Here is a 27,749-nt window from a genome sequence, read left to right on the forward strand (position 1 = left end):
GCGTCGGAGTCATCAGATTTTGTTGCGGAAGAACCTCTATTTTTGCCCATTTTTTTTTCGATTTTTTCGATGCCGGTGGTCACCGCCGACCACCGGTTTGGCCCTCCTCTCGTCGTCGGGTCGCCCTCTCCTGTCGATGGCCACCCCACTTGGTTGCACCACCGTTCGGCCTGCCAATAGGGGGTTGTGAGATCCCCTGTCTCGGCCCAAAAGAACCCACGAGAAGAAGAAAAAAGAAGAAAAAGAAAAGAAAAAAGAAAAGAAAAAGAAAAGAAAAAGAAGGAAAAGAAAAGAACAAGAAAAAGAAAAGAAAAAGAAGGAAAAGAAAAGATTAAAAAAAGATAAAAAGAAGAAGAAAATAATATAATAATAATATAATAATAATAAATAGGATTTTCTCCTCTCTCTTCCGTGAAGAAAAAAGAAAAAAAAAGAAGAAAGAAAAGAAGAAAGAAAAATAAATTAATTAATTAATAAATAATGATATAAATAATAAAATATGAGAAAGAGAGTTTCTCTCTCTTTCCTCTCTTTCTTCAGCCTGAACTAGTATTTTCTCTCTCTAAAATTGGACTTTCTCTCTCTACTTTCTCTCTAAAATTCTTCCTCTAGATTATTTCTCTCTCCTAAGATTTCTAAAATTTTGATAAGAATGATGATGAATTTAAATAATCCTCGTGATGAATTTTTGATCTGTGATCGTCGGATGGTACACCAACATCCACTTTGATCAGATTAGGTATTTTTAAGATTCTATTTTTCATGATTTTATTGAATTATCCACATGATAATCTTAGCATGATTTGATCTGATCGATCGAATTTGTTGAATCATATTGTCTGAAGAATTCAAGATGAGTTTTCTCTCTCTAAAATTTTCTCTCTCTAAAATATTTTCTCTTGATTGATTCTCTCTCTAAAAAGGTTAGTGAATGAAGAAATTTCTTTTAATAGTCCTGGTCTGATTCTAATGAAGAACCCTGATCCATGATTGTCAAACAGCGTACTAGCGCCCATCTTGATCAGACCATGAATCCTTAGATTTGATCATCCATGATTTCGATCTAGCCATGATTTGATTTGATCATGTTGATTTTATCAATCGAGATATTGGACCAATCGTAATATTGGATTGTGTCACTTGATCAATTCGAATTGTACCTCATGAATTCTCTCTCCTCTAATTGTCTCTCTCCACTTGATTTTATGAAATCGATGAAGAAATCTCGATCCTATCACTTCGAATTCGATTTGATCTGATAGTCAAACTTTGGATCATTTAGGTCCTAATTAGATTTTGATTAGATAAAATTAGATGATCGAATCCAATTTAAACCGTTGAAATATGGTATTCGTATTCTTTCTAATTATTGAAATTGATTCTGTATAGGATTGTGGATGTTTGATAATGGGATATCGCGATATAATCTACGAATAAAATTTTTGAAAAAAAAATTTATAGAATTATGTGGGTTTATTGGAATGCGTTCGAGGTAAGTAATGTTTCACTTTTTCTAGATTTATCGACAAATTATAATGTGTTTTTCTGACATGATTTGTGAAACGATGCATGAATTGGATGAATGGTATTTTGTTATGAAAATATCTTATTTGAAATATTATGATGAAGCATGATTGAACATATTGATTCCATGATGCATTATATTGATTTATTTCGATACTACATGATTATATGTTTTATTATCGAAATTAGAATATGAAATATGATTTATGAAGAATTATGATATAAGAACATTATGAATTGACAACCTGACTATGTAAAGGATCCTGCCAATGGGGGCATATACGTTGGAAATTGATTTGTCCTAAGGGTTTACGTCGTCAGAGAGACCAGCGACAAACTGTCAGAGAGACCAGCGGCTCCGAAGGACTTTGCTGCCAGATGATTCGCAGCTCACCGCAAGAAGATACGCGGTATTATGACCCTGCCACAGGAAAAATGTGGTCATAGCTCATGGTTGACGAAAAGAATTTAAGAATGAAAGAAATTGAAATATGAAAAGAAACTTGAATTTTCGAAAAAGAAATGAATTTGGCATGAATTATGTTGCATAATTGAAATTGATTTCGAATTGATGAACTTTATATGCTTATTTTCTGTAAATGATTATTTACTTAAATGCCTGATGAAATCTGTTGAGAAGTGATCATTGCTTACTGGGCTGTCTAGCTCATTATCTCCTATTTTACTGTTTTTACAGATGTTGAGGAATTAAGATGATACAAGATATGAATGGAAGAATGATCAGAAGCAAAATCTCCATATTTTTAATTTAGGTTGAAAGTCTTATTGAATTTGATGTAAGACCTATGAATCATTGTTGAATTTATTGAGATATTAAAGAAGAAATTTAGATCGTTATATTTTAGATTTGAATTATTGTCTAATTATTCCGCTGTTGTTTTTGAATAGCATGATAAGATGTCTTGCATGCTTATGGAAAGAGTTTTCTATGAGTATGCGGTGGTTGCCATGATCCTTGATTCAAAATTTCGTATCGAGGACGTGACAGAACAATGATTTGTTATCTCATTCCTTGAATTAGAACTGTTCCAGCATAACTAACAAATGATGTAACAAAAGATAAGACGACTTTAACATACTGATGAATCTGAGGACTACAATGAGGCCATATGGTACTTCAAAAGAAAAGCCAAGTAAAAGATTTCTTCATAAGAAAATATAGAACAGGATGTAACAACCAAGTGCATTTATTTCTTTATGGAGAAAAAGCTTCAATATAGTCATAATGGCAAATGTACGCTCTTGCAATTATGAAGTCCCATAGTTCTAGACTAACTTTACTAATTCCCAACAGCTGGCACAACCAGCGAACTGCACCGTAGAGCTGAGAGGTAGCAGTAAATTTGCAAGCCATTCATCAGAAGAAGATTAGTCTGGATTTAGCACAACCATTCAAAACATTTGCTCCCAAGAGTTGGCTTATGCCTGAATAACACTTCCATCACAGCACAATTCATCATTCATATCAATGATGATGACCTCACCCTATGAATACGAACTATACAATATTATAACCATCTGCACAGCATGCAGGAATACTGCCAGAAGCAATATCTAGGATGGTGACAAGTCCATACCACATAAAAAGAAAATGGAAGTACCATAACAACTACCCAAAATAAGTCCACAGTGGTAATACTATATATCAGCTTGTCCATCTACATAGGAACACAGTCAACCTACAAAGAATGAGCTCTTTAACAATACGATGCTATTTCCACTGCGAACCCGACAACAACATGGAGGGCTTGGGGCAAATGATCGAAAGGCCATCCTAGCTTTATTTCTCAATGCAATCTTTGCAACACCAATATATCAATACCATGACTAAGAGAGCCATTTGTAATGATGAAGTCATGGTCTCACGGAGTCGAGCACTGAGGTTTGGACTTGAGAGAATAATGGATATGACTTTGATCGTTCGAATCCATATAGTAGATCCAAATTAGGTTAGATAGATCAGATTGAATTCGATCAAAATTCAATAAATCTATACCCAACAAGAAAAATAAAATAGATCTAATTTTAGAAATCAACCGTCCCACAAATCTTTTCAAACAGTTCAGATTTGGATCTACATGAGTTGGATGGGTCAACCCGACCCATTTTCACCCCTAAGAAGCAAATCAGGACTACACCGGATTTGAATGTCATTACACCATCCTCGGTCTCCCCATCTTCCAGGTCTTAAACTCTTGGTTCCTCTCTGGCCCAAGACGTCCACATTATAGGCTCAAGGTTGTAATTGTATCCGAGGAAATCCATATGCATCTTAAAAGTATGCGCTATGGCTGAATTCACTTTTTGAGCGTGCTCATTGTGCAGGAGACGGACTGAAATAGAACCCACAGAAGAGCAAGATGTTCAGTCAATGCCCTTATTGCCACCAGGGAGGCGTAGAAGGATGACGTGCTTGGATTACTATAATCCTCCCCAAAAGTGGGCCACTGACAGGAGGTAAGTGGGAGGGCAATGTGAGGTCGGCAATGGGGAACACAAAATGGTCATCAGAAAGTGATATTGGATATTTTGTATGCAAAAATCTGATACAAGGGACTCTCTACTGTTAATCACCCAGCCTTCTTATATATGAAAGCACCATTCAGCAGATTAAACTTTTGTGCAATTCAGAGAGGGTTGGGGTGTTGTCAGGGCAAAAATGCTTATATTGTCCTTGGTGACTCACCAAAATCCAGTTAGCACACACTAGGGTAAATCATGGGTTACAAAACATTTTCCATGCATAAAGCGCATCTCATTCGTCTACCAGCAGCAGACACAACAGCTATGACTTCTATGAGCACACAAAAATGCACGTTTCTTCGATCTAGCCTAGTTGCGGCTGAGGTTGCCTTCAGAAGTAATCAGGAGAAACATTCCTATTCAAACAAATAAGGAGCCATAAACATTACAATTAATGTGGTGCAAAACTGTAAACATAAACTGATTACAGGCATATTACAATTATATGGCTGAGTGAATGACAAGGTCGTATATTTATTTACATATTGTACAGGGATTACTGTCTTATTCTGTTCCACAAAGAATCTCTGTTTAAATTGCTATACACCTGCATCATCCAGAGAAAAGCAATCAATGTTTGAAAAAAATTGTGGCCCATCACACAGGCAAACTTAACCATAATTCCATGATAACTTACCTTTTACATGCAGCTGTAACCTGAATTTGGATGAGAAAATATCCAACTCATAAACTAAATGAATTCTGCCAAAATGACAAGGATCAAGGATACGGCTTCATGTTCCTTCCAACGATGCAAGCAGGAATGTTATTGCAACCAACTAGCAAGCTGTACTGTTACTTTTTGTAATTTTATGATGGAGAAGATCCCAAATATTTCCCCATAGATTCTTTTTTATGTTCTGGATCTAGGCTGCAGTTCGAAACTTAATAGTTAGCAAGGGCACTGAGCTGCTGGTAAGAGATGTCTGTGCACCAGCACAGTTCATAAAACACGGTCATCCCCAGAAGACAAAAGAAAAGAAAATGCCCACAGTATGTGCTATCCGGTTAGTGTCTTAGTGACCTATTCTTATATTATCATTATATTTTCACTTACCATACTACAATCTTATCAAGTATAAACTATGTTGTTTTGTACCAGATTGCTAAAGCAGTGCCAGAAAAATGACACCAAGTATTCAAATTGTCCAGCTTAGACACCAAAGAATCCAGTCCCAATAGGTCGTTTTAATCCAGTTCTCTAATTGTTTTCATGAAGAAATTGAATACCTAAAACACCCATACTTTTGCGAAGTGCTATATTCTTGAAACTCTTCAAGTTTGTGAAAATTAATCACTCCACTACACAACACTGCCAAACATACCAGTTTCCATGCACAGGCTCATGTATCTTGTGCATCAAGTCCATAAATACAGAATGGTCCAACTGAACTGAACAAGTTGCCTGGATTATGATGTATAAGGTATTTGCCTAAGGTGTATAAATTAACTGTAGCAAATGTTTCCACTTAAGCAATGCAAGCAAAGAAATAACCTGTTTCTAAGTCCAAGAAGTGTGCAGTGCACTGCACGAGCAGAAGCAGAGACAGGAGCTACAGCAGCAGCAGGAGCTGCCCGGAAAGCAGTTGCCAGAGCTGATCCTGCACCAGCACCACGCTGGTAAGCCTTTAGAGGAGTCCCAAGTAAAGCAGAGGCAGTCCTACTAAGACCATCACTAAGACTCTCATAAGCCTGCAGACAAGAGGGAAAAGACTCGTCAAACTACATAGAGCCTAACATGAAATGGAAAATGGCCTATAAGCAAAAGCAGATCCCAAACAGGCTGGAAACAAGTTAAGCATGCAAATCAAGTATGGACGAGGAGATCTACAACATATTCTGCTTATAATAAAAGCTACTCCTAACAAAACAGGTTTAATGAATTGGTTAATTTTACCTATAAAAAAGTACAAGGTCTGATCTTATGCAATAAACAAACTTCATGCTGTTAAATGTAAGTCAAACGCTCTTAATTAAACCATAGCAAACTTTCTTTTACTTCACCTTATAGCTGCAGTTTATTTTTTACAGAAGGGACAAACAAATATGGAAGCAAACCAGACTCATTGAAAACAAACCCAAATAATAAGTCATGAAATATTACAATGGCCTTTCCTATCTGGATGCTCCATTCTCCATTGTCAAGAAAATATTCATGAAAACTTTTACCATATATCTAGATAAATGTATCACCCTTTAATGTTCCATACTAAGAGTCACAGAATTACATAGGCAAATCTTACAAAATGAAGATCAATACTTAACAAAATTTGCAGCCTAGTGGCCCATGGTGAGATGCACTGAATACTATCAAACTGATGTTTGTAAATGCCACTGAAGAACTATGGAATTTGAGCTGAATTAAACATTTATCATGGTCTTAAATGTAAATGAGGCTAGAGATGACCAGCGAGAGGTCAAAAGTACAAGTTTGAGGACTTTGAGTGAAAAGGATGAGGATATCAAACAGTGATTGTGAGAACTGATATAACAGATTTTATTTCATAGGACATGCTTTCATAAAGGAAGTGAGGTCAAAGTAACATTTATAAAATCAAGATCAAGTTTCATCTTCTTGGTACCGGACCTTATACTAGTACCATGCAGGTAAAAATGTCGGTATGCCAAACACAAAGGTCAGTTCGGCATGCCGAGAAGCAGTAATCCCTCTATACTAAGACTTGGTTCGATACTGGTACAATACAGTACACCCAATATGAGGTGGTACGCACCAATATAGCAAATCTTGATCGAGATTGTATTGCTGGGATAAATATTACTTTTTGTTTATGGATTTGTTGTATCGATCAAAAAGATGCACAAAGAAAAGGCATGCTGGTACCAAAAAGTTGTAATAGAGATGATCAAGGATTAACGACCCAACAGCATAGAGATGATCAAGGATTAAGGGACTGACAGCATAGGCCAGTCATTCCAGTACCATACATCTCTGAGGAATTAAAACTTCTTATGGTTACAAGCTATCCTTGACCGAACATAGAGCATACCAAACATGGTAAACTTTAAGATTCAGTCTCTGTACTCCAGGCTGAATTTTGGAATTGAAACTGTGGCGTTACAATAGGTAAACCATTCAAAAAGAGGCAAATCTAGGCAATCATGTCCCTTCCAAACAAATACCATTTTATTGGTGTCTCTTAGTCTAGACTGTTGGTATTTCTCATCCTTTATCCCTAGATTCCCAAACACAACAATGCAGCCAAAGGGAGATCAAGAATTTCTTTGCACTTCTCTTTTTCATGCATTAACATTAGTATGAACATTTTAATCTAATTTGAAAGACATCAATCTACATAAAGACCCAGCATATATCTAATAAGAGGTTTTGGAAGTTTATATTTGAAAACCAAGTCTTCATTCACTAATTATAATAGTTTGTACATACAATATTCCCTTAACCTTTCATTGCCAGGATTGTACACCTTAGTTGATCCTAAGTGCAGTAATTGTTTTTCTAGTTATCACTATCAGATGCTTGTGGGTCACACAATCATTAAACACAAATGTCTAACTCTATCAAATAATAACTAGGTTTTAGTTTATCATCTCCAAAGTTTTTTTGAGAATTTTCTGTATCTTCTGATTTCCTTTCCATTTGATCAAGTGAGGAATGATGGAGATTATCCTCAGATGTTCAGGTCCAGAGATCGCTGAAGGTCATTTTTGATTTAGCCATGACCATAATTAAAGCATAGACCATATCATTTAGTTAGAACATTGACAAAAGTGTGACTTTTGGAGCATAGAATGTAGTCAATTTGATAACTATGATCAAGAATATTTATAAAAGCTCATTACCTTTTTAAAACACTCAAATCCTGTATATTCAAAATCTCAATTTATGGGCACTTCTCACCCTTCTTTATGAGGTTCACTCTTTCAAAGAATATTGGAACAGTTGATTTGTATGGTGACCATGTCTACAACCTCAACATGTAAGGTTGACAGATGTTGAAAAATGTTCAACATGCATAACTCTAACAAAAAAAGGCATGCAAAATCAACCACATGCATCATGTATCAATATACCAGCGCATTTCATATGATACTTGTGATAACCTGTGCAGGCATGTTTAGTCCCACATTGAGGTGCGCAAGGGAGGTCTTGGGTCCTTAAGCAGGTTCAACGACCCCGATCCATAAACTTGAGGCTAGCCTTTTAGAGTGACATTCTAGGCCATTACAAATGCTATCAGAGCTAACCCAACCCATGATCCATGTTAACAATGGTACACTACAACATGGCCCTTTTAGGTCTGACTACAATGTGACGTGTTGGTGATTGGACCCTTTTCTGATAAGGATGCTAGGATTTAAATGGTGGAAGTGTGTGATAACCTGCGAGATGGTTTTAGTCCCACATTTGAATACGGGAGCCGTTTGATGACCCATGCAGGTGTGTTTATTCCCACATCAGTGTGTGTTAGGTTAAGTCTTGGGTACTTGCAGTGGCAAAGACCCAAATGGATAGCCTTTTGGCTAGCTTTTTGGGGTGAAGTACTAGGTCACTACAATACCACTCATGCTGAATCTATGTCCTTGATTTTGGAAAAATGTTGAGTCATACTTTTGAATCCCATATGATAAATCCAACGATTCCAATATGGTTTTAACAAGTAATAATTTTAGGGTCTGTTTTTCAGCTAGGTTAAGAGAATTTCATAAATTATGTTATGAAGCTTTCTTTGAATTTTTCTTTAGTGCTGTCTAACAAGCAATAGTCATCAATACACACATTCAAGATGCTTAAGAATGCACAATTTGTTTGTGAAAGCGAAATATAATATATTGTCAATACCATGATTATATGAACACTAAAACTCATCTTAATTTTTCTGCATGTATCTTTAGGTATCTTGTGTAGGTTAGCAATTCTTGATGGGATGGTTTTAAATAGTATTTAGCATGCATTCCTTATCTACCAACCTAGCAAATATAATCAAGGTATGCCATTCCATCCCGAACCGAGTGGTATGGGCATATTGTACCATACTATCCAAAAATCAAGATGGTTTGGCCCTCACAATTAGAAAACCTAGTAAACCATTCCGAACCTATCGGTTCCAAGTGGTATCGGTGTGAACCAGGCGATTCATATCAGAATCAAGACCATTTGCTGTTGCAGTCAAGCCTAACCCGGTCGCACCTAGCTCCCAGTCCGCTTGCGCGAGCCTACTCGGGCCTGTGCATCAAACGCACACCCCACATGTGCATGACTCATGGGAGAGTAGAGTCAAATTCAAATACCAAGGAGCCCTCACAGTCAAATGGGAGTAGCACTGATGATGCATTTGGTGGCCAAGGAGGAGGTTAGATCACCACATATGGTTCATAGCCCCAAGGTGGAATTCGATTCACTAAAGAGTCCCAATTCACTCATGCCATGCAGAATACGGATTACAGTGCATGACTAAGAAACCACGAGGATATGATTGCACATTAGAGAAAGCATCCTTGAGGTTATCATGGATATTAGGCTGTTACAAATGATATAGTATGTGGGGTAGGATCCCTCAATATATCAGGTTTAGAATCCTATGGATATAGTGCCGGCTATTTTCCTTACAGATCTGGTGCTTCAGACACGTCATCCTCCAATGGCTACTATCCTATACAACCTAAGGCACCTTATGGGTCAGAATTTGCTTCCAGTATATTCTAATGGATTGCTCCACAACCGCAATATTGAGCAGATGACATCCCCACCCCCCAGAAAAGAGCAACACCATCACCTAAAGGATGTACAGGGACAATCAAGACAATGTACATTATGGCGGCCTGATGAGCTTATAGGAGTAGGGGCCATGTGGCTGGAGCATTGGGTTGAGCCCTCTACATATGAAGATGACCCCAATGTCTACAAGATACATCATCACTCGATGAGATTTTAGATTTGGTATGTATGTTATACTTTAAATACATCGAATTGATTGCATCATCATACATTTTGTATTTTACTAATCGATTTTAGATGTTGTAGGTTGCTTCTCTTAAAGTGAGAAGCCAAGATCACTTGCTTTTTCCTTTTCATTTTGGTTTCGGCCTACTGCTTTAGCCTCTAAAGACTGTCATTGTTTCGGTTTTATACAACCTACTCTAAGACTTTATCACTTCTAGATCAGAATCTTAACTCCACTCATATAAAAGTTAGAAGCAATAATTTTGCATTTCATCAAATAATCATGGTCTATGTACGGTCAAACAGTGTCATTTAAGATGTATCGGGTGATAAAAACACCAAATTAAGATTTTAACCACAATAAAAATGTCTAAAGACATCAACAAACATCAAATTAGAGTTAAAAACTTAAAATCATTCAAAAACCCAAAAAAATGATTACAGATCATTAAATCTTAAAAAAAAAAAAAAGAAAAGGCATGCCGGTTTGGAATTGGCACGCCTACCCATACCATGTGTCGGAACAGTACCGAACTGGTACTATACTGAACCAATAGCTAATCGGTACAGGACAAAGTACCGGTTTAGCTTACCTTGGATGTGATGATTCTCCAATTTATCTTCTTTAAGAAAAATCTTTCTTGTTGTGAAATTATTTTTCTTTCCTTCCATGTTTAGGAAGAATAGTTCATTTTCCATTTTTATTACTTCTTTGTAGACATTTCACAAATTATTTTAGTCTTTATATTCTTAATATCATGCCTTTTCATTGAGAAACTTCCAATATCAGCTAACAACTCACTTTTCAAGCCCCATGCCCCACCTAAATTACAAACTTTAGCATATGACAGGTAAATACTAAATCCCAGCTTGTGACTGTGGATGACATCTCAAGCAACAATATATTAAAATTTGGTTTCTTATCAGGTCAAGCTTCACATTTGTCTAATGTGCGCCTAAAAAACCAATTATTAAATCTATCTATAAAATCCTATGAATTAATTCTGCTTATTTTGAACCAAGCAATCAATACCTGAATTTGCATCAAAATCAGCCAAACATTTGATATTCATGAAGAATGCATTTTACTATCAAATCATAGTTACACTGCTCAAGGAAGTCTACCTGCCAGATCCCCTGTTGTGCATCTTCAGGTTGATTGGATCTTATATTACATTTTCTTCTGTTTGTTTCAGATAACAATCCAGATGATGGAATGCTTGTAAGGATGTATTCTGTTTGAAGCAAGATCTCATGGGCTCCAGCTGCCAAATGCACCCCTAGCCCAACAGCTTCAATTGATATGCTTCTAATAAAAGCAATTGCTCCTGCAAATAGTGTGTCTAAATAAATACATTTTAATGCATATTGGTTGTTCAAAATGCAGTCATAACAGGAAAAAGAAAGGGACAACGCAACATAAGACTCCCTTTAAACATCAGATGCCCAAACATAAAATAAGTCAATTAAAATTATCCTCCATAAAATGAAATAGTCATCATGCCAAAATGAATAGGGCTTGAGATTCAAACATTAGATGCAGCATGGAATGATAAGAAGCTCCTATGCAAAATCATTGTGGCTAGACAATGGAACTAGTTCTGGAAGCACAGAATACAGATGCAAAATACAGGAATCCTATAAGCAAGATCTGTGTGCTGGATGACAAAGGAAGATGTATAAAAAATCTATTCAGCTTGAAAAAACAAAAATACCTTGAAAAAAATAAAGAAGTGTAGTAATCATATTTAGAGAGAGAAATTGAGATGAGAGATAAGGGGATGCATGCACAATGTTCATTGGAGCAATTGGGTAGAGAACTTTTTTAACCGCTAACACTATTGAAAGCAATTAAGTTGCATGGGAATAAATGATAGACTTAGGCAATAAACCAAGGGACCTGTTTCTCTCATCTTAGCACGAATTGTTTAGTGGAGTAACACATGCATCACATTCAAGGTTATGTGGTACCTTCGAAGGGAGAACAGATGATATAAAAATCCAATACAATCAAAAAATTCTATTTAAATAGCATATTACATATATATTCGAATCATCAGATTAATCATCGGTAATCTATATACTAAACATTGAACTCAAGATTACAAATCAACTACTAGGTTTATCATTTTTAACTTTTAAACAAGCTAAATAATTGTCTAACATATCAGCTGAAATGTAACCAAAAACATAATGGTTAAATCAAGGTCTGCCGGACCAGTACCGGAGCTCATACTAGCCGGCAACCGGTTCGATATTGTGGTATAGGTCTATTCTATACCATGATCGAAATAGAGAAAATGTGGGGCAGAGGGAGGGTGAGAGGGAGGAGGAGGAATGAAAAGAGGGAGTGAAGGAGACAGGGGAAAGGAAGGAGAGGGGAGGGGGAAGAGAGAGGGGACTCTCCTAATCAGGCTTTGACAAGTTTGGATGGGCTTCAAGGGCTTTGCGACGAGAGAGAGAGATGCCGAAGAGAGGCCAGATCTGGAGGGGGAGGGTTTTGGGGACTTTTGAGGGCTACACAATGAGGGAGAGAGGCTAGATCCAGAGAAGGGCTTTGACAGGCTTCGAGAGCTTCACGATGAGGAAGAGATCACGACGAGGGCTTCGAGCAAACCTTGACACACACACACACACACAGAGAGAGAGAGAGAGAGGCTGGAGGAAGAGGCGGGATTGAGGTTGGGGGGGTTGAGGAGGGGAGGCGAGGGTTCAAAGTGTTAGGAGGGGAGGAGGTTATCATCTTGATTCATGCCCATAAACTATGCTAATAACCGATTGGTTTGGTTCGATATGCCTCGAACTGGCCGACTCGGCACAGTTTGCCAGACTTTAGGTCAAATGGTTACCACGTAAATGATTTGAAACCACATAGCTACTTTAGGAGCCACTAAAGCATGTTGGTAGCCACATAGCTATTTCTTGGATATGTAACACATATATTTTTTATGAAAATGAGTTTTTATGTGGTAAAATGGACTTATTTATGCCAACCAAGGTCTAAAACAAAGTAACTCCTATGCAAATGCAACACATTAGAGGTATAGAGTGCAATTTGTAATGCTGGTGTACATTCTTTTTAGACGTGCATCCGTCATGGTGTTTCTTACCTCTTGTCATTCTTCTGGTGTTGTTCTAGAGATAAGTGTCAGATCATCCAATTATTTCACTTATATGATTGTCAATTATGTGGTCTCATGCAGTCGTTTTATTGGAGACTATAATGTTAAAAAGGAAGCAACTACTTATCAAGAAAAGTGGTAGAATATATTCATTCCCTAAAAATTGCAGAATTTGTCTTACCTCTTTGTATTCCCTTAAGCAACTTGTGATCTTTCCTGTAACTTTTAATTGGGAATGAAACCAATTTAGATGTGCCAGAACTGACAGCAAACAATGACCTTATAGGAGCAAGCCCTTTTAATAATTTATGAACCTAAAAGGAAAATGTATACATTGCCAGTTAGCATGAAAATTTTGGTATATCATACAGTATAATTGTTATTCTGTTAAAGACAAACATGAAGAGAATAAGTTAAAACCTGGTTGTGAGAAATATCTTCCAACCATTCCCCAAGTACTGTTTCACAGATGCTGCTCCACCCATAAACACCAACAGCACAAACACGTTTGAGATGCAAGTCAATTCCCTGCAGTAAATAAGCCACATAACATCATGTCAGCAGTTAAATTACAGGAAAGCCACAGGAAAATTATAGTTGATAATACACCAGCAGAGATATAAAAATGAATATCAAATTATGACTCAAATTAATTGCTTGGTTGAGCACACTAAAATAGAGGGTATTAACAGAACTCTTAAATTTATTGTAGATCACAAACATCAGGCACCTGCAAATGCATGTCTCCCTTGGTTTTACTTACCTTAAACCCAAGTAATTTGCATTTAGTAGCAGTACAAATATTTGAACTTTCAATTTGAATGCAAATTACTAAACTATAAAATCCAGAACATCACTTTGGAGGCATGATCATTTTTAACACCTTCAAGAACCATTGTGTTTCAATAAAATTAACAAAAATCGTCAAATGGTTTATCTAAATTTTATAGTTTTGGATGAAGCCACTCTAAAATCTGACTGCTGACAGATAAACGAGTGTGAACATTTTTGCTGTTAGGATCAATAAAGAGGAGAACAGAGAGAGCTGAGAGATAAATGAGTTTGACCATTTTTGCTGTTTAACATCGATAAACAGGAGAACACACACACACACACACACACACAAAGAGAGAGAGAGAGAGAGAGAGAGAGATGACAATGATGATTATGACAAACCTAATATAATCAGGGCAAGGTGGATGAAGTGGAGGGTGGCTATTGCATTTGTAATTATCTTGGCATGTTTAGGCTTTTAGTACATTACATATGACAGCAGTAAGGCTTGCATCATTGTATACCAAAGTATTGGGCACTATAGAGAGAACATGCATAGCAAGAAGTGTCTAGAAAAAGGTGATGTAGAGTGCATGCTTAGCGTGCCGAAAAATCAGACCTGCACCCAACAACCTGCCCAAAACCACCCAGAATATATAGGTTCTGGTGGAGTCTTTCAACATAGGGACAGCTCTAGCTTAACCCAATATCAACTTAATTACAAACGGGTGAGTTGGAATTTAGCCCCTCCACCCGGACCCAATGGGTCACTGGATGAAACAGTCAGGAGCCATCTGGCTCCAGACATAACACGGTTCGTAGCTCTTTAAATTTTTTCTATGCTGTTCAGTTCACTAAAAGTGGGCCAAGGGTTTGGGATAGAAGAGGATCAGCTAGGATATGACAGACTACGGGAAACTTAGAGATGTTGGAATCGACTCTAATGGATCTTTCACATGGTTCTTACAGTTACATATCAGTGATCACTTCCCTGAAATGGAATGATCATCAAGAATACAATGCATCAGTATTCAGTCTTAAATTGTGGTTATGTTGTTTAGTGGTTTATTAAATTATGTTTCTTGGCAGATTACATTAAGTTTTAAATTTGATCGCTGCTGTAGAATTAGGGGAAAGGTTATTATCACAACAAAACAGGGTCACCAGGTCCCTATAAATTTTAGCCTCCATGGAAATATTGTTTTGTATTCAAAACACTTTCACTTCTCTAGTCACTAGGTAGTTCTATTGTAATCAGATATTCTCCTTTCATGTCAAGTATTTGCAGTTTGAACTTTGAAGGTCATTAGCTCTATTAGACATCAACTGCAATAGGGCAATATAATAATTAAAAATTACCTTCCATGCAACTAAGTTGAGAAGTTCTGCATAGTTTCCTTTTCTTAGTGCTGCTGGATCAAAATGCCGAGGAATGTAGTCAACACGCACAACAAAGGGCCTTACAACACATTTCTGAAATAAACATTAAAATCATAAATCATGACATTGGAAGTTGCCATCTTAGTTAAATGTATCCTACAATACAAACATGAAGCATAGTTTGCTCTTATAAAGAAGAGGATATGGAACGACACTCATAACATAGCGACCAGCATGGTATAGCACATTAAATTTTAGATCCAGATGGTGTCATCCTAGCGAGTAATAACACAAAATGCAAGAACAGAATATGAAAGTTATATCAGTAGAAATAGAGGAACAAACTGTTTTTAAGGTCCTATGATTTACAATTAAACATTGATATAGGGATAAAAATTCAAGTGCCGCAGCATAGATAATTAAAGAAAATATAAACTAAATTTAAAAGGAAAATAGAGTAGCATATTGCTCGTACTATCTTCTATGGCTTGTCAAACCAGCTTATATGCACATTGTAATTCTTTTTTCTTTAGTGTAAAAATGAGACCCTTATGCACTTCCATCCCTATTGACCTGGATAAAAGGAAGGCCCACCTGTATTGCCTTGATACTAAAAGTGAAGCATCTTGTATGTGTCGGACCTGTGGGCCCAATAAGCATCTCATATCCTGCAATCTTCATATCCTATTAAAAGTAAGTTGAGATGACTAGTCCATCTGATTCTGGATCATTCCTTTTGGCTATATTGGCTTCATGCATCAAGTGGCCAACTACATGTTGTGATTGTCAATACCATAGTTGGCCCATGTCTACAGTTAATTAATTGCTCCAACCTCCCAAACTCAAAGTCTTGGATACACAAGATGAGACAAACTTCATATATCTCGCATGAGGGAAGGAACCAAAAATGTGGGCTAAGTGGTGCATACTGGTAATCTTCTAACTCATAGGAATGGAGATTATGTAAAGGACAAGCTAATAGCTTATTTCTAGTGAAAATAACAAATCAACAAATACTTCTTAACCAATTTTAGAAAATTCATATGATCTATACTTCGACAATTATCCCATCTGTTTTAAGAAAGACTTTACTTTTAAGGACAATGCTAGAATATTTGCATAGAATAATAAAAACTAAATATATCGAAGGCACTGATTTAGAATGTTTCCAGAATGAAAACATAAAAAATGCCCTGTGATGGGAGAAAAGATAAGGACGTAAATAACTGACCTGAAAGAAAGGAAGTAATGCTTCCTCCATGATAGTTTGGCTCCCAAAGCTCCTGCTTTTTCTTCCTGATGTTACAGACTCACTCAAATTATTTGGCAGACTAGGAGGCTCATCAACAAATGAATCCTTGCCAAAGAAACCGATAAGGAAGTTCAGTTGGTCTTGATAAAGATGCAGCCGCATAGGCAAAAACTCAAGATGTAACCTGAGAACAACCAATATATTAGCCTGAGAAACCTCTAGAAGCTGATATCTTTTGCTACGAGAATAAAATCTATACACCACTTTTATTATAAACCCAAACTGCAGAATTGCAGATCATAAGAATAAAACTACATCCCCTTTGTTAGCTATTCCTTTACCAAACTTTCTCCATCAAACATTCTATGCTAAAATTAATACCAGTAAAATTAATGTTTACACTTCAATCTGAGATGCTAAACAGCAGATAAGTAATTTTAAATCTCGCAGAACTTATGCCACCATCATTTTCATTATAAAGTAGTGGAAAGAAAAAGAGTGCGCAGAACACATAAAGCACAATGGTAAGCAAAGAACACAGACGTGCAGTCTGAACTTAAAGAATAATTTAAAATTCAGATGACCTGGGTTATCCGTTATATTAATCATAAGTTCATAACCACAAACACACAAGTACAAATGCTCCACAAATAAAGTAACTTAAATCATTCTGATCTCTCTAATACTTATGCCACCATCATGTTCATTATAAAGTAGTGGAAAGAAAAAGAATGTGCAGAAAACATAAAGTACAATGGTAAGCAAAGAACACAGGCGTGCATTCTGAACTGAATGAATAATTTAAAATTCAAATGACCTGGGTTATCCGTTATATTAATCATAACCACAAACACACAAGTACAAATGCTCGACAAATAAAGTAACTTAAATCATTCTGATCTCTCTAATACATTTTTCCTATGTTTTCTTCTGTCAAAATATGCACCCAATCAACCTTCCTTTTACAACAGAGCTGGGGAAATATAAACACATAAGTTCATCATAACCTAATAATATTTGAATAACCAAACATAGCTAAATAAAAGTGTATAAGATGTGAAAACATAATTGGTGCACCTGCCTATTAATTGGTGAATGCTAAAGGTGGTATGAATACTCTGAAAATAATAAGATTTAGTTGTTTGACTTATTTCAACTGTTAAAAACAAATACCATTTGAGGTTTAAGTTTAATTCAATTTAGCGATTTGTACATCAATAACCAACATGGTTACTCTAAGCTCAAAGCTATATGTGGAGGAACATAGTTATTGGATTTGTAATAATCCATCGCAACCATCAAGTTCATAAGAGATGCTGACATAAACGAGAAATAGATCTGGGATCTTGTCATATTCATAATCATAATTATCTAGCCTTTTCTCAATTATTGTAGTCAGCTTTATGGGTACTCATTTGCCAAGTATGCCTAACTACGGCCAAATCTCTCCATATACTAAATCACAATCTCCATCCATGTTAATTTAGATCTTCCACTCCTCTTACACCTTCAAAATTATCTCTCCTTAAAGGAGCCTCCTTAGGTCTTCATTGTAAATGCACTTACCTTCTCAATCAACCTTTCAACACTTGGTTCTTAATTTGCACAACTCCTACAGCCCCTCTAATATATTTATTTTTTAATCTATCCTCCCTAGTTGTACCACAAATCCATCTTAACAGTCTCATTTCTGCCACACTTGATTTGTTTCAGTGTACTTCCTTTATCACCCAATGGCCATTACTCTGAGCCATACAAGGTATTATTATTGTTCCACAAAATTTCAATTAGGTCTCCAACATATACGCCCATCACATAATATTTCAAACACACCTCTTGACTATACCCAATAAACTCTATTCTATTACATACATCTTCACCTATCTTCACATTATTTTATATAATTGATTCTAAATCACGAAGTTGGTCACTCTACGATATTTCTTGTCCATCAATCTTAATTCATATTACATCTTCATTTCCATTCCCATTAAATTTGCATTCTATATACTCTATCTTTGTTCTAATTTATAAGCCCTTATCCTCGAAAGTTTTCCTCCATAATTCCAATTTAATATTTAAATTAGTTTTGTTTTCATCAATCAATACTATGTTGTGTGCAAATAACATATACCATGATGTATCTTCCTCAATGTTAGGTGTGAGTTCATCCATAATTAATACAAAATGATATGGGCCAAGTGTTGAAATAGAAAGGCTATCATATTCCCGCTGTAATCCATACTCGGTTCTGCTTTTCTCCAACTATCACTCTGGTTGTGGAGGTACCTAAATAAGAATGCAGGTACTATGTACCACAACTATGACCTTGTATCACTCTCGACTGGTTTCAAGAAGTAAAAAAGGACAGAAATGAAATCCAGGATATTTCTCTAATGTCAATTTAATGGATAGTAGGGCTGAAGGTATCTGGCACTTACCTGTATTCCTCTAGAGGTGCCGATGGGTCTGGTCTTACTGCTTCTAAGTCTAACTTAAATGCTTTAGCACAGGATTCCCTTGGATGATCTTTTGAATGGTAATAACCCAGAACCTTTCAAAAGTAAAGAACATAATATAGGTTAGACATTTGTCTGTGATATAGTCATGAGAAATATGTAGAAAAAGTCAATTTAGTTGTGTTACCATCTTCCAAGGGGCATCTCTGCTCATGTCATAAAGATGAAAGTCCTGAGCAGAAACAGAAAGCTTTGATACACAAATTTCTCCATCAGGATACATGTCATATTGAAGATTCAACCCTGACAAAGTAAATTCTAGGCAGACACTTCCATCTCTTCCATTCAAACTATTGTAAGAATTTTTGCTTGGTTTAATCCAGTCAAGACCAGAATACATTCTCCATCTCACATCAATATTTTTAAGAAGTACCCTTCCTTTCACAATATAATACTCAGCAGGACTAGAATTGCTGGAAGTAAATTCCCCTTCTTTGTGTTGATTTCCTTCAGGCTGACTGAATATTTTAGAGAGATGGTTCTCCACTATCATTAGAGAACTGTCCTCATACCAACCACCCTTTCCAGATTCCATGTCTTTACGAGTGGTATTATCTGATTTACATTTGTGATCTTCCTTAGCTGAATGATGGCCTGCAATTAATGTTGATGACTGAAGTAAGCCGGATGCATAATAGCTTTCAATAAGTTGCGGTGAGCCTGGTTTGTGCATAGATGGTTGCTGAGTGTTTCCCGTTCCTGAACCATAAAATGAGCCGTCCTTAGGAAAAATCAGAGGAGAAGCATCACTAGCCATAGAGTTGTTTATGTTCAACTTATCTCCAAGCACATACTCATCAAGGGACACATAAGATTGTATGTTGCAATGACCAGATGGAGATTTGTATTCTCCATTAATATAAAAGGCATTCTCAATTATCTCATCCAGCAGTCCAACAGATACACAGTCTTCATCGCTAGTTGGCAAACTGTTCTCAAAACCCAATCCAACAGCAGTGCTTTCAGAGTTATCTGCCACATCATTTGAACTGTGATCTTCTTGAGCTTGTTGAATAGTATTCCACCTATATTGTAAATACATGAGAGAATCCTCCACATCAGGTGCATAAAGCTGCTGAAGTTGAGCAACCAAATGTACAAGGCCATAAGCTGTGTCATGGCAGGTATCAAGGTTGATATGTGATTCTGAACATTCAATTTCCCAAAGAAGACCTTTAATTCTAAGAATAACCTCAACAAGAACAATCTGGGCAACTTTTACATAGCCGATCTCCTGCAGACAACCTACATGATAACCACCACTGCCATTTCTTGTGCCACTTGATTCACAAATTAGAAGTCCCGCATCTTGTAGTTGGATATTGTAATTAACAGCAGATGAGTTTGCCTTGGTGTGATTAGAAAGGCTGAATGATGATGCAGCTAAAAGGCATGCCACATATTCTCTCTCTCTATCTACATTGGATTCAGTACTACAACTATGCTCTCTGTCGAAAACTCCATTAGCACCTCTAGGATCTTTGATGTGGGGCTCATAACTCAAAGCAATATCCACCAAATCAAGAAACAATAATGTTTCGGAAGCAGCATCATTAACTGAAGCTTTACCATTGCCTGCTTGTTCATTCTCTTGAGAAGGCAAACTAAAATATAAGCATATTGCATTGATCCAATCCAGGCGGCCACCAGGAGCAACTACTGTCGCACCACGAACAATTACTGATGTGTAGCTTTGACATGACTCTGGATTCCAGATGTGTGTAACAGTAGTACCAGCAGGGGTAAAAGATAAAACATTAGTACCATCACCATCACCCCTTCTGATGGCAGAGTTTTTACAGGTGATTAGAACAAGATCTTCAGTTACTTCAGAGGCTTTCTCATTCCTACTTAAGATGGAACCCCGCAATTCACCCTCACCATGGGTAAGCCATGAAAAATTTGCTTTGCTAATTCCACCAATATTTGATGCAGATAGCAACTCAAACTTCTTAACTTTCAATTTAAGGCACTCCCACGAGCCCTGTAGTTCCTTCTGTATCAAGTGACTGACTTCTACTACTTCATCTAGGGTAATGCAAATGTCCAGGAGATCACATTCCACATGTACAGATGCTTGAGATGCATAACAGTCATTTGGGGATGATCGTCCATTTCTGATCCCCTCATAATTAGTGTCCGTACCACAGGCTCTACTAGACAATCCATCCAATGCATAATTAAGCAGCTGATTTAGCAATTTATAATCATGACTACAAAGATTAATACAAACACAAGAAAATTTAACATGAAATAAAAATGCAGAACTCAGAATCAGCTCTTGACGAATACTTGAACTTGTTCCCTCAAGGTCTTCTGCAGTCGTCACCGAGGAATACTCGGCCCCTTTTCCAACCACTTTTTTCCTACCTTGATCATGTGATTTGGACAAACTCCAAGTTCTTCTTGCCATCCAAGGACCAGTCACAGGACCCTTCTGCCAAAGTATGGTAATTCCCAAATGATAGTCATTTAATCCGTTGGTGACAGAGAGAATCTTTACAGCAGAAAAGGGTTTCTTCTCTAATGCATGGGGTCCATCCACCAAAGAAATTTCACTTGAAGATTTAACAAAGTAAATGTCCAAATCTCCCAAATGTAGATGGACAGAAGTGAAAGGTGTACAGTAAGCAACTTTTGGAGAACTTTCTTTTGGAAGTTGAAGGAAATCTGAAACATCTCCCACACTTGAAGAATGTTCAAGAACAATGAACTTATCCAACGAGGCTGAATGTCTGAAGTCTCCATAATTTTCAGAAGGAAAGCACAATATGACCCTTGCCTGAGAAAGGACCATATTCCCTTGCAGACTTGCTCTTTGAGACCCAGTTGTCAAGTAAGAAATACTGCCACACTCAGCATCCTCAAGAAAGGAAGAATTATGCCTTTCAGCCAGAACATTAGTCGCAGAATCCTTGTTCATGCTGCTTTCTGTAAATGAATGTTCAACTTGTTTGAACAGATTAAGCAGCATATTTACTAGCGGAAAGTGAACCCACAAAACAAATGGTGGCAGATGAACAGAGAAAAATGTTGATGCCAATTGCTTGCCATCTAAACCTGTGGAATTAATAGAACATCGACAGCTGCATAAATCAAAAGATTCCAACAATGTAACCTTGATCAGTCCATTCCTACAATTAGTGACAGAAGATTCTGAATCATGGTCTTGGGCAGAAAAAGGATATGGTGGGAGAGCACCTTGAACTCGTGCCTGCAAATGCTGATTTAATAGCATTTGGTAATAGGAATCATTCTTGTAATCATGGAAGTTAAATGCCTCAGCACAGTTCCTACCATCATAATACACGTCAACTTTAATATGCTTGAGTGATGCTCCAAACTTCATGATTTGAGGATAAGTCTGTTGACTTCGTCAAAAGTTAAGATTCAGTTACATACATGTCTTGTGAAAAAAGTAATTTTATCGAATTAGGAAATAATGCTTGTCGAAAAAAAATCAGAAGACAATTTTTACCTGCAAATCAAGAGCCAGATGTTGACCCCTTGCTTCAAGATGGTGTATTTTCATAGAATTAACTTCACTCAAGGCTGACTGTTCTATATTCATTGATGAGTGACAGCTCATGTAAGAATCAGAGCTTTGACCATGTAGTAATGAGTCAAGTACATCGCCAGAATCATATGATTGTGTCTGATCTTCATCAATGAAAGAAAGGACAACAGAAATCTCAGCAATAGTAGCTCGCAAACTAGTCTCAACATTTTGTTCTGCATAAGGAAGAATGGCAATGATATTAATCAGACTCCTGAAAATGTCAAACTAGTAAAGCCCAAATAACACAATAAGTATCCAATGGCTAGCATGAAGAAATTTATATTCATTATTCATTGAAGAGGTACAAATATAGCATGGATTCTAAAAGGAGATGATGCTTTATCCATTTGAGAATGCTGAAATGATGGAATTGCAATGAATTTGGTGTGGTAACTTTGGATGGCGTGAAGTTTCTTTATCATAGAATAAGGGTGCAATTGAATCGAGCTACTCATGAGCTACTCGAGTCCAAGCTCGCCTTGGCTCGGCTATTGTTGAGCTTGAGTAGCAAGTTACTCGGCTTGAAAGCTCAAAAGCCTATTCGAGTTTATATATATTTTTAATAATAAACATATATTTTTAATAGTCTAAGGCTCAAATTCGAGCTTGAGTATGGCTCTGTTAATAACTTGATATTCGAGCCAAGCTCAAGTTCGGGATATTAAGACTTGATCAATCTCAAGATAAGTTTCGAATCCAAATATTTTGAATCAAGTTGAGCTCAAACTTCTAGCTACTCGGCTCAGCTTGGCTCGATTGCGCTCCTATACTAGAAGAACCTTTAAGTAAATGGCATAAAGGTAAGAAACATGGTGGTGAAACATTAATGTCCTAAAGGTGATCAAAGACTTACAGTACGTAATGACAGAAGATAATACAATTTTGACATAGGAAGAAGGCTAAAAGGGATTGAAAACAATAACCAAACTAAGCATGCATCTAAGCAAGGCCTGTATATTAATTTGGGAACAAAAAAAAAAGGCAAGAAGCAAATCTATAGACAGATTGGGATAAGAGAAAAAAACTAGAGCTAAGAAGTTCAGTGCATTTAAACTGAGGATGATAAGATTTTGTTGACTAGTTTTTTATAAAGAAAAATGAAAACATAATACCTAGAATACAATAAGGACACTATTGCAGGGATTTCTACATAAAGATCAAATAGGGAGTTAGCATGGACCATTAATGTTTTCAATAAACTGAAACAGATGTAGTACTGAAAAGAAAAAGAATCAAGAATTTTGATCATATGAAAATTTAAGGTGCACCACAGGAGAAAACAGGCTGATCCAGGTAGCTAGCTTATTCAAATGTCAATATTAGGAAAAAATAACTATTCGCTAGAATCAATTGCCATTAAAAAAATCTATTACTAGGATCAAGGTGCTACACTGAAGTAAAGGAGGAGGATATGGAATTAAGACCGGTGAAAGGAGAATGATATTGGGGATTGTCCAAACTTCAACTAGAACTCTAGAAAGTAAATAGTGGAAGCTAGTTTCATGCCTAATCTACTAATGAACATTATTAACTTGGAAATAACCTTCACATGGCTTTTATCAACTTAGGGAATGCATCATGATTGAGCAGCATAAAGCATATCATGACTTGTTCAGATGTCCCTTTTCTTATCCATCAGAAATCTTCCCCAGAAGTAGAGAGATATGAGTAAAGGAGATAACATAATAAGAATTATTGAAGCTGCTGATAATTCTGTCAACACCTCAGTCCCTAAAATTTTGAATAATTTGATCAAATAAGAGTTGAAAATTTTCCCTCTTCTTGCTATCTTTTTTGTGGCTTTCCCACAAAAGTAGGCGGTAGTCATGGATAAGAAAAATAGGTGCCCACATAGGACCTAAGGGGAAACCCTATAACTAAGTTTTGTTGTACCAATACTAAAGTCCAGGCCGATTGGCCGGCGGTAAGGTTTGGTACACCCCCATGCCATTCTATATCGAGCCCGAACTAATATAGAGAGAGGGCTAAGGGAGAATGGGAGAGGAAGACAAAGGGGGGAAGGAGAGGGAGAGTGGGAGAGGGCCACCAAAGGCCACCGAAAGATAGCCAAGCTTATTGCACATGATGGAAGATGGAGGAGGACGGAGGGAGGGAAGGAGAGGAGGCTCCGGCAGCGCTTTCGCCCTCCCCCTCTCCCTCTTCTCTTCTTCCTCTCCCCTTCCTCAGTGGTATCTCGTTTCTAATGCTGAAACCATCCCAGTTGGCCACCAATATGGTTCGGCACACCACGAACCAGATGGTTCAGTGAACCATGCCGGTAACTAAATGTGATAACAAAAATGGTTAAGGAGACTAATAATTTAGTTATGAGAAACATAAGAATTAGTTGTGGGGAGACAAGGTCTACCAATGGGTTCCACCTAAGGTAGTCATGACATGAAGCCTATATCTCATTGCACTAGTTGTACTTGAGTTTTTGGCTGACATTCAATTTCAGACAGTATCAGGTGTATGCTTTTTGCAGCGATATCATATTAATTTATCAGATAAGAATAGGCTGGATAGTGGGCTGATGCTATGATCAAAGCTCAATAGAATGAGAGTCCAAAACAAGCAAAACCAAAATGAAAGTATGGAATAAAATTTTAATGGAACGAATATGAAAAATTGAGTCCTAGCAAAATCGGTCACATAAACATTGTTTGATCCAAAGTTTGCCATCTTAGTATCAGGCCTAATACTAGTACTATCCTATCACAATGTCAATGTATCCAGTATGGTACCCGCTTTGGCATACCGAGTGTTGGTACGCCCTCCATACCGCATATCGACTCGAACCAGTACAGTATGGCATGGTTGGTACACACTGCCACCGACTAGCATGGCAAACTTTAGTTTGATCATTTCATTTGTCTTCTAACTGTTATTAAACTTGTTTTATGCATAAAAAATTGATAAAGGTCACATTAGAACCCATAATTTATGTCGTTTGGTTGGGAAATTAAAGGAGGAATTTTGATACAAGTCGGCACTCAATGTGCTCATTGTATTCTTCTATTTTTCTCTCTCCTTCTATTTTCATCCCCTTTTCTTCCAAAGTATTCTTAACCTGTGTGCATTTTGTCCCTTTTAAGGACCATCAGCTGACTGTAGAAAAACTTTACCAAAATCCTCTCAAATCTAATATTGATATAGATTGCCAACTAAAAAAACAAGAAATCATTCTAAAGCAACATAAGTTATTCAACATGCTCTAGATTGTGTAAGTCATGAGAGGATTTTTTTTTTTTTTCCAGGAATCAATTAATCAATGAGAATGCTTCAAAGTACCAAAATGGCACAGGAGGTAACATAAATGAAGATTAAAGGTTCACTGTTGGCTTTATTGTCAAAATTTGTCTAGGACATATTGATGAAAATTAAAAAAAGTGAAAGAAAAAGATGACATACAAGAAAGTAAATTTAATCTGCTGGACTATTTTCTACACAAACTACATTGAAGTTAAATTATGAGGTTAAATCATTGGCCAAGCTGTCATGGGAGATGAGGCTGACTAAAACAATGATATAACCATGGTTTGATCATGGAATTGAACTGATTTTTTTGAAATATTAATTGACATCAGAACTAAACAACATGCAAAATAAGAAAGAAACCATATGTGAACAGATGATAATGAGACCAAACATCATTTATAAGGCTAAAAGTGGTTTCCTAATGGTCAAAATAAAAAGAAGACAAAATTAAGATTTATGGGAAAAAAAGAATGGTATAGAAAATACTAACATAGGAGCTGCACCAAGGCATAAAGGAACCAAACCATTAAAGAATGGAATCTCACTGTTGCAAAAGGAAGAGCATGAGGCCTTTACAAAGCCTTCTGTGGGCTAATGGGAGCCTAAAGGAGTACGAATCACTAAAGTAAAAAACTTGCTTAAACTAAAAAACATGCCAGGACCTGTATTTAATACAAAAAGGAAAAGAATCTTCTCCTACAGAGACAGTTAAGAGTGTGAGAGCTTCTTATGCTGTGGTGTCACTTGGTACCACCTGCTGGCCCATGTTAATGCCTTAACAGCAACACCTAAATTCTTAAAAGCAAGTTTAAGTAGCCCTTCCCTAAAGACACACTTAGGTGCAAGAAATAAAATATAAAAGGAAACTTAAACATTAAACCAAATGACTTCTTGACTTCTGTACCCAACCAATAGCTAATATAGGACATTTAGAAACTGTAACTACAAGCATGATTTATAAGGACTAACTAAAAGAAACCAACTGAAAATTGATCCAAGTATCCAACTATTTCAAGAACCTGTGAAATAATACAATAGGTAGGAGCTTGAGTCATCTGTGCAAAACATGGAAACAACCTCCCTGCATGCAGGTGTAAGTCTGCATACATCTAACCTCCCCCAATCCCATAGTGGCAGCAGCCTTGTGCATTAGGACATCCCTTTGTATGAAATAAAATAATAATTATATTAAACTTGACTTCCTGCTGAGTTCTGAACCACGTTAGATCAAAAAGTTACATTTCATGAAGACAACCTTTCTGATTGGACAGATTAGATCTCTTTCTTTGGAATTCCATATCGTTTTCCTCTCAAATGAGAGATGGCCTTCCAACCTGTGGCATTATAATCTCAGCCAAAGGTGATACATTGTGATTATAATACGGTCTCAGTTGCATGATAAAGGTATTTCCTTTCTATAACCAGAATAATCATTTAGGCTTACTTGGATATCAATGCATCAACCAGATAACCCTTTTTCTTTGGTGGGGTGGGGGGGAGTCATGAGAAGACATACCAATATCAAAAGCATAAAAATTATATCTGTCAAGCAAATACAAAATAAAAGACAAGGTCAAATCAGGTAATCATGATGAAGATGATTTCATAATTGTTCTTAAAGAAAAGGGGAATTAAGTACTAGTGTACTGTTTACAATTCAATGTTGCTTCTATATTTTGGCAAGATGATTGACTGTTGTTGAAAATAGACTAAAGATTGGGTTCTAAAAACTGGCCTAGAAAAGCTGAAAGATCAGAAACATATAGGAAAAACGATGAGTAATTATTCTGAAATGTTAAACGATGAGATTTATTTAATTCAGCATGCACATACAATAATTAGACTTGAGATCTCATATAAAAGGTTGAAGCAGCATCAATGAAAGATATTAACAAGG

General features: G+C 36.7%; 1 protein-coding gene across 4 annotated transcripts in view; it reads right to left on the reverse strand.

Annotated features, from left to right (window-relative positions):
• Positions 1-4,427: 4,427 nt before the first annotated feature.
• Positions 4,428-27,749, reverse strand: part of LOC105035757 (autophagy-related protein 2) — a 32,406-nt gene continuing 9,084 nt past the window's right edge. For 2 of the 4 annotated variants that reach the window (XM_010911444.4, XM_010911445.4), the window contains exons 4-14: positions 22,514-22,767; positions 19,163-22,399; positions 18,958-19,070; positions 16,496-16,700; positions 15,244-15,357; positions 13,531-13,638; positions 13,292-13,424; positions 11,114-11,331; positions 5,564-5,760; positions 4,706-4,939; positions 4,428-4,615 (exon numbers count right to left, since the gene is read on the reverse strand). In XM_010911444.4, the coding sequence (XP_010909746.1) occupies positions 4,879-4,939; positions 5,564-5,760; positions 11,114-11,331; positions 13,292-13,424; positions 13,531-13,638; positions 15,244-15,357; positions 16,496-16,700; positions 18,958-19,070; positions 19,163-22,399; positions 22,514-22,767 (4,640 nt within the window). In that variant the 3' untranslated portion in view covers positions 4,428-4,615; positions 4,706-4,878. The remainder of the gene's footprint in view (positions 4,616-4,705; positions 4,940-5,563; positions 5,761-11,113; positions 11,332-13,291; positions 13,425-13,530; positions 13,639-15,243; positions 15,358-16,495; positions 16,701-18,957; positions 19,071-19,162; positions 22,400-22,513; positions 22,768-27,749) is intronic. The other 2 variants (XM_010911446.4, XM_010911447.4) reach the window with 1 other exon arrangement.

The sequence above is a fragment of the Elaeis guineensis genome, chromosome 3 (genome assembly GCF_000442705.2).
Source record: "Elaeis guineensis isolate ETL-2024a chromosome 3, EG11, whole genome shotgun sequence".
In the NCBI taxonomy this organism is placed as follows: domain Eukaryota; kingdom Viridiplantae; phylum Streptophyta; class Magnoliopsida; order Arecales; family Arecaceae; genus Elaeis; species Elaeis guineensis.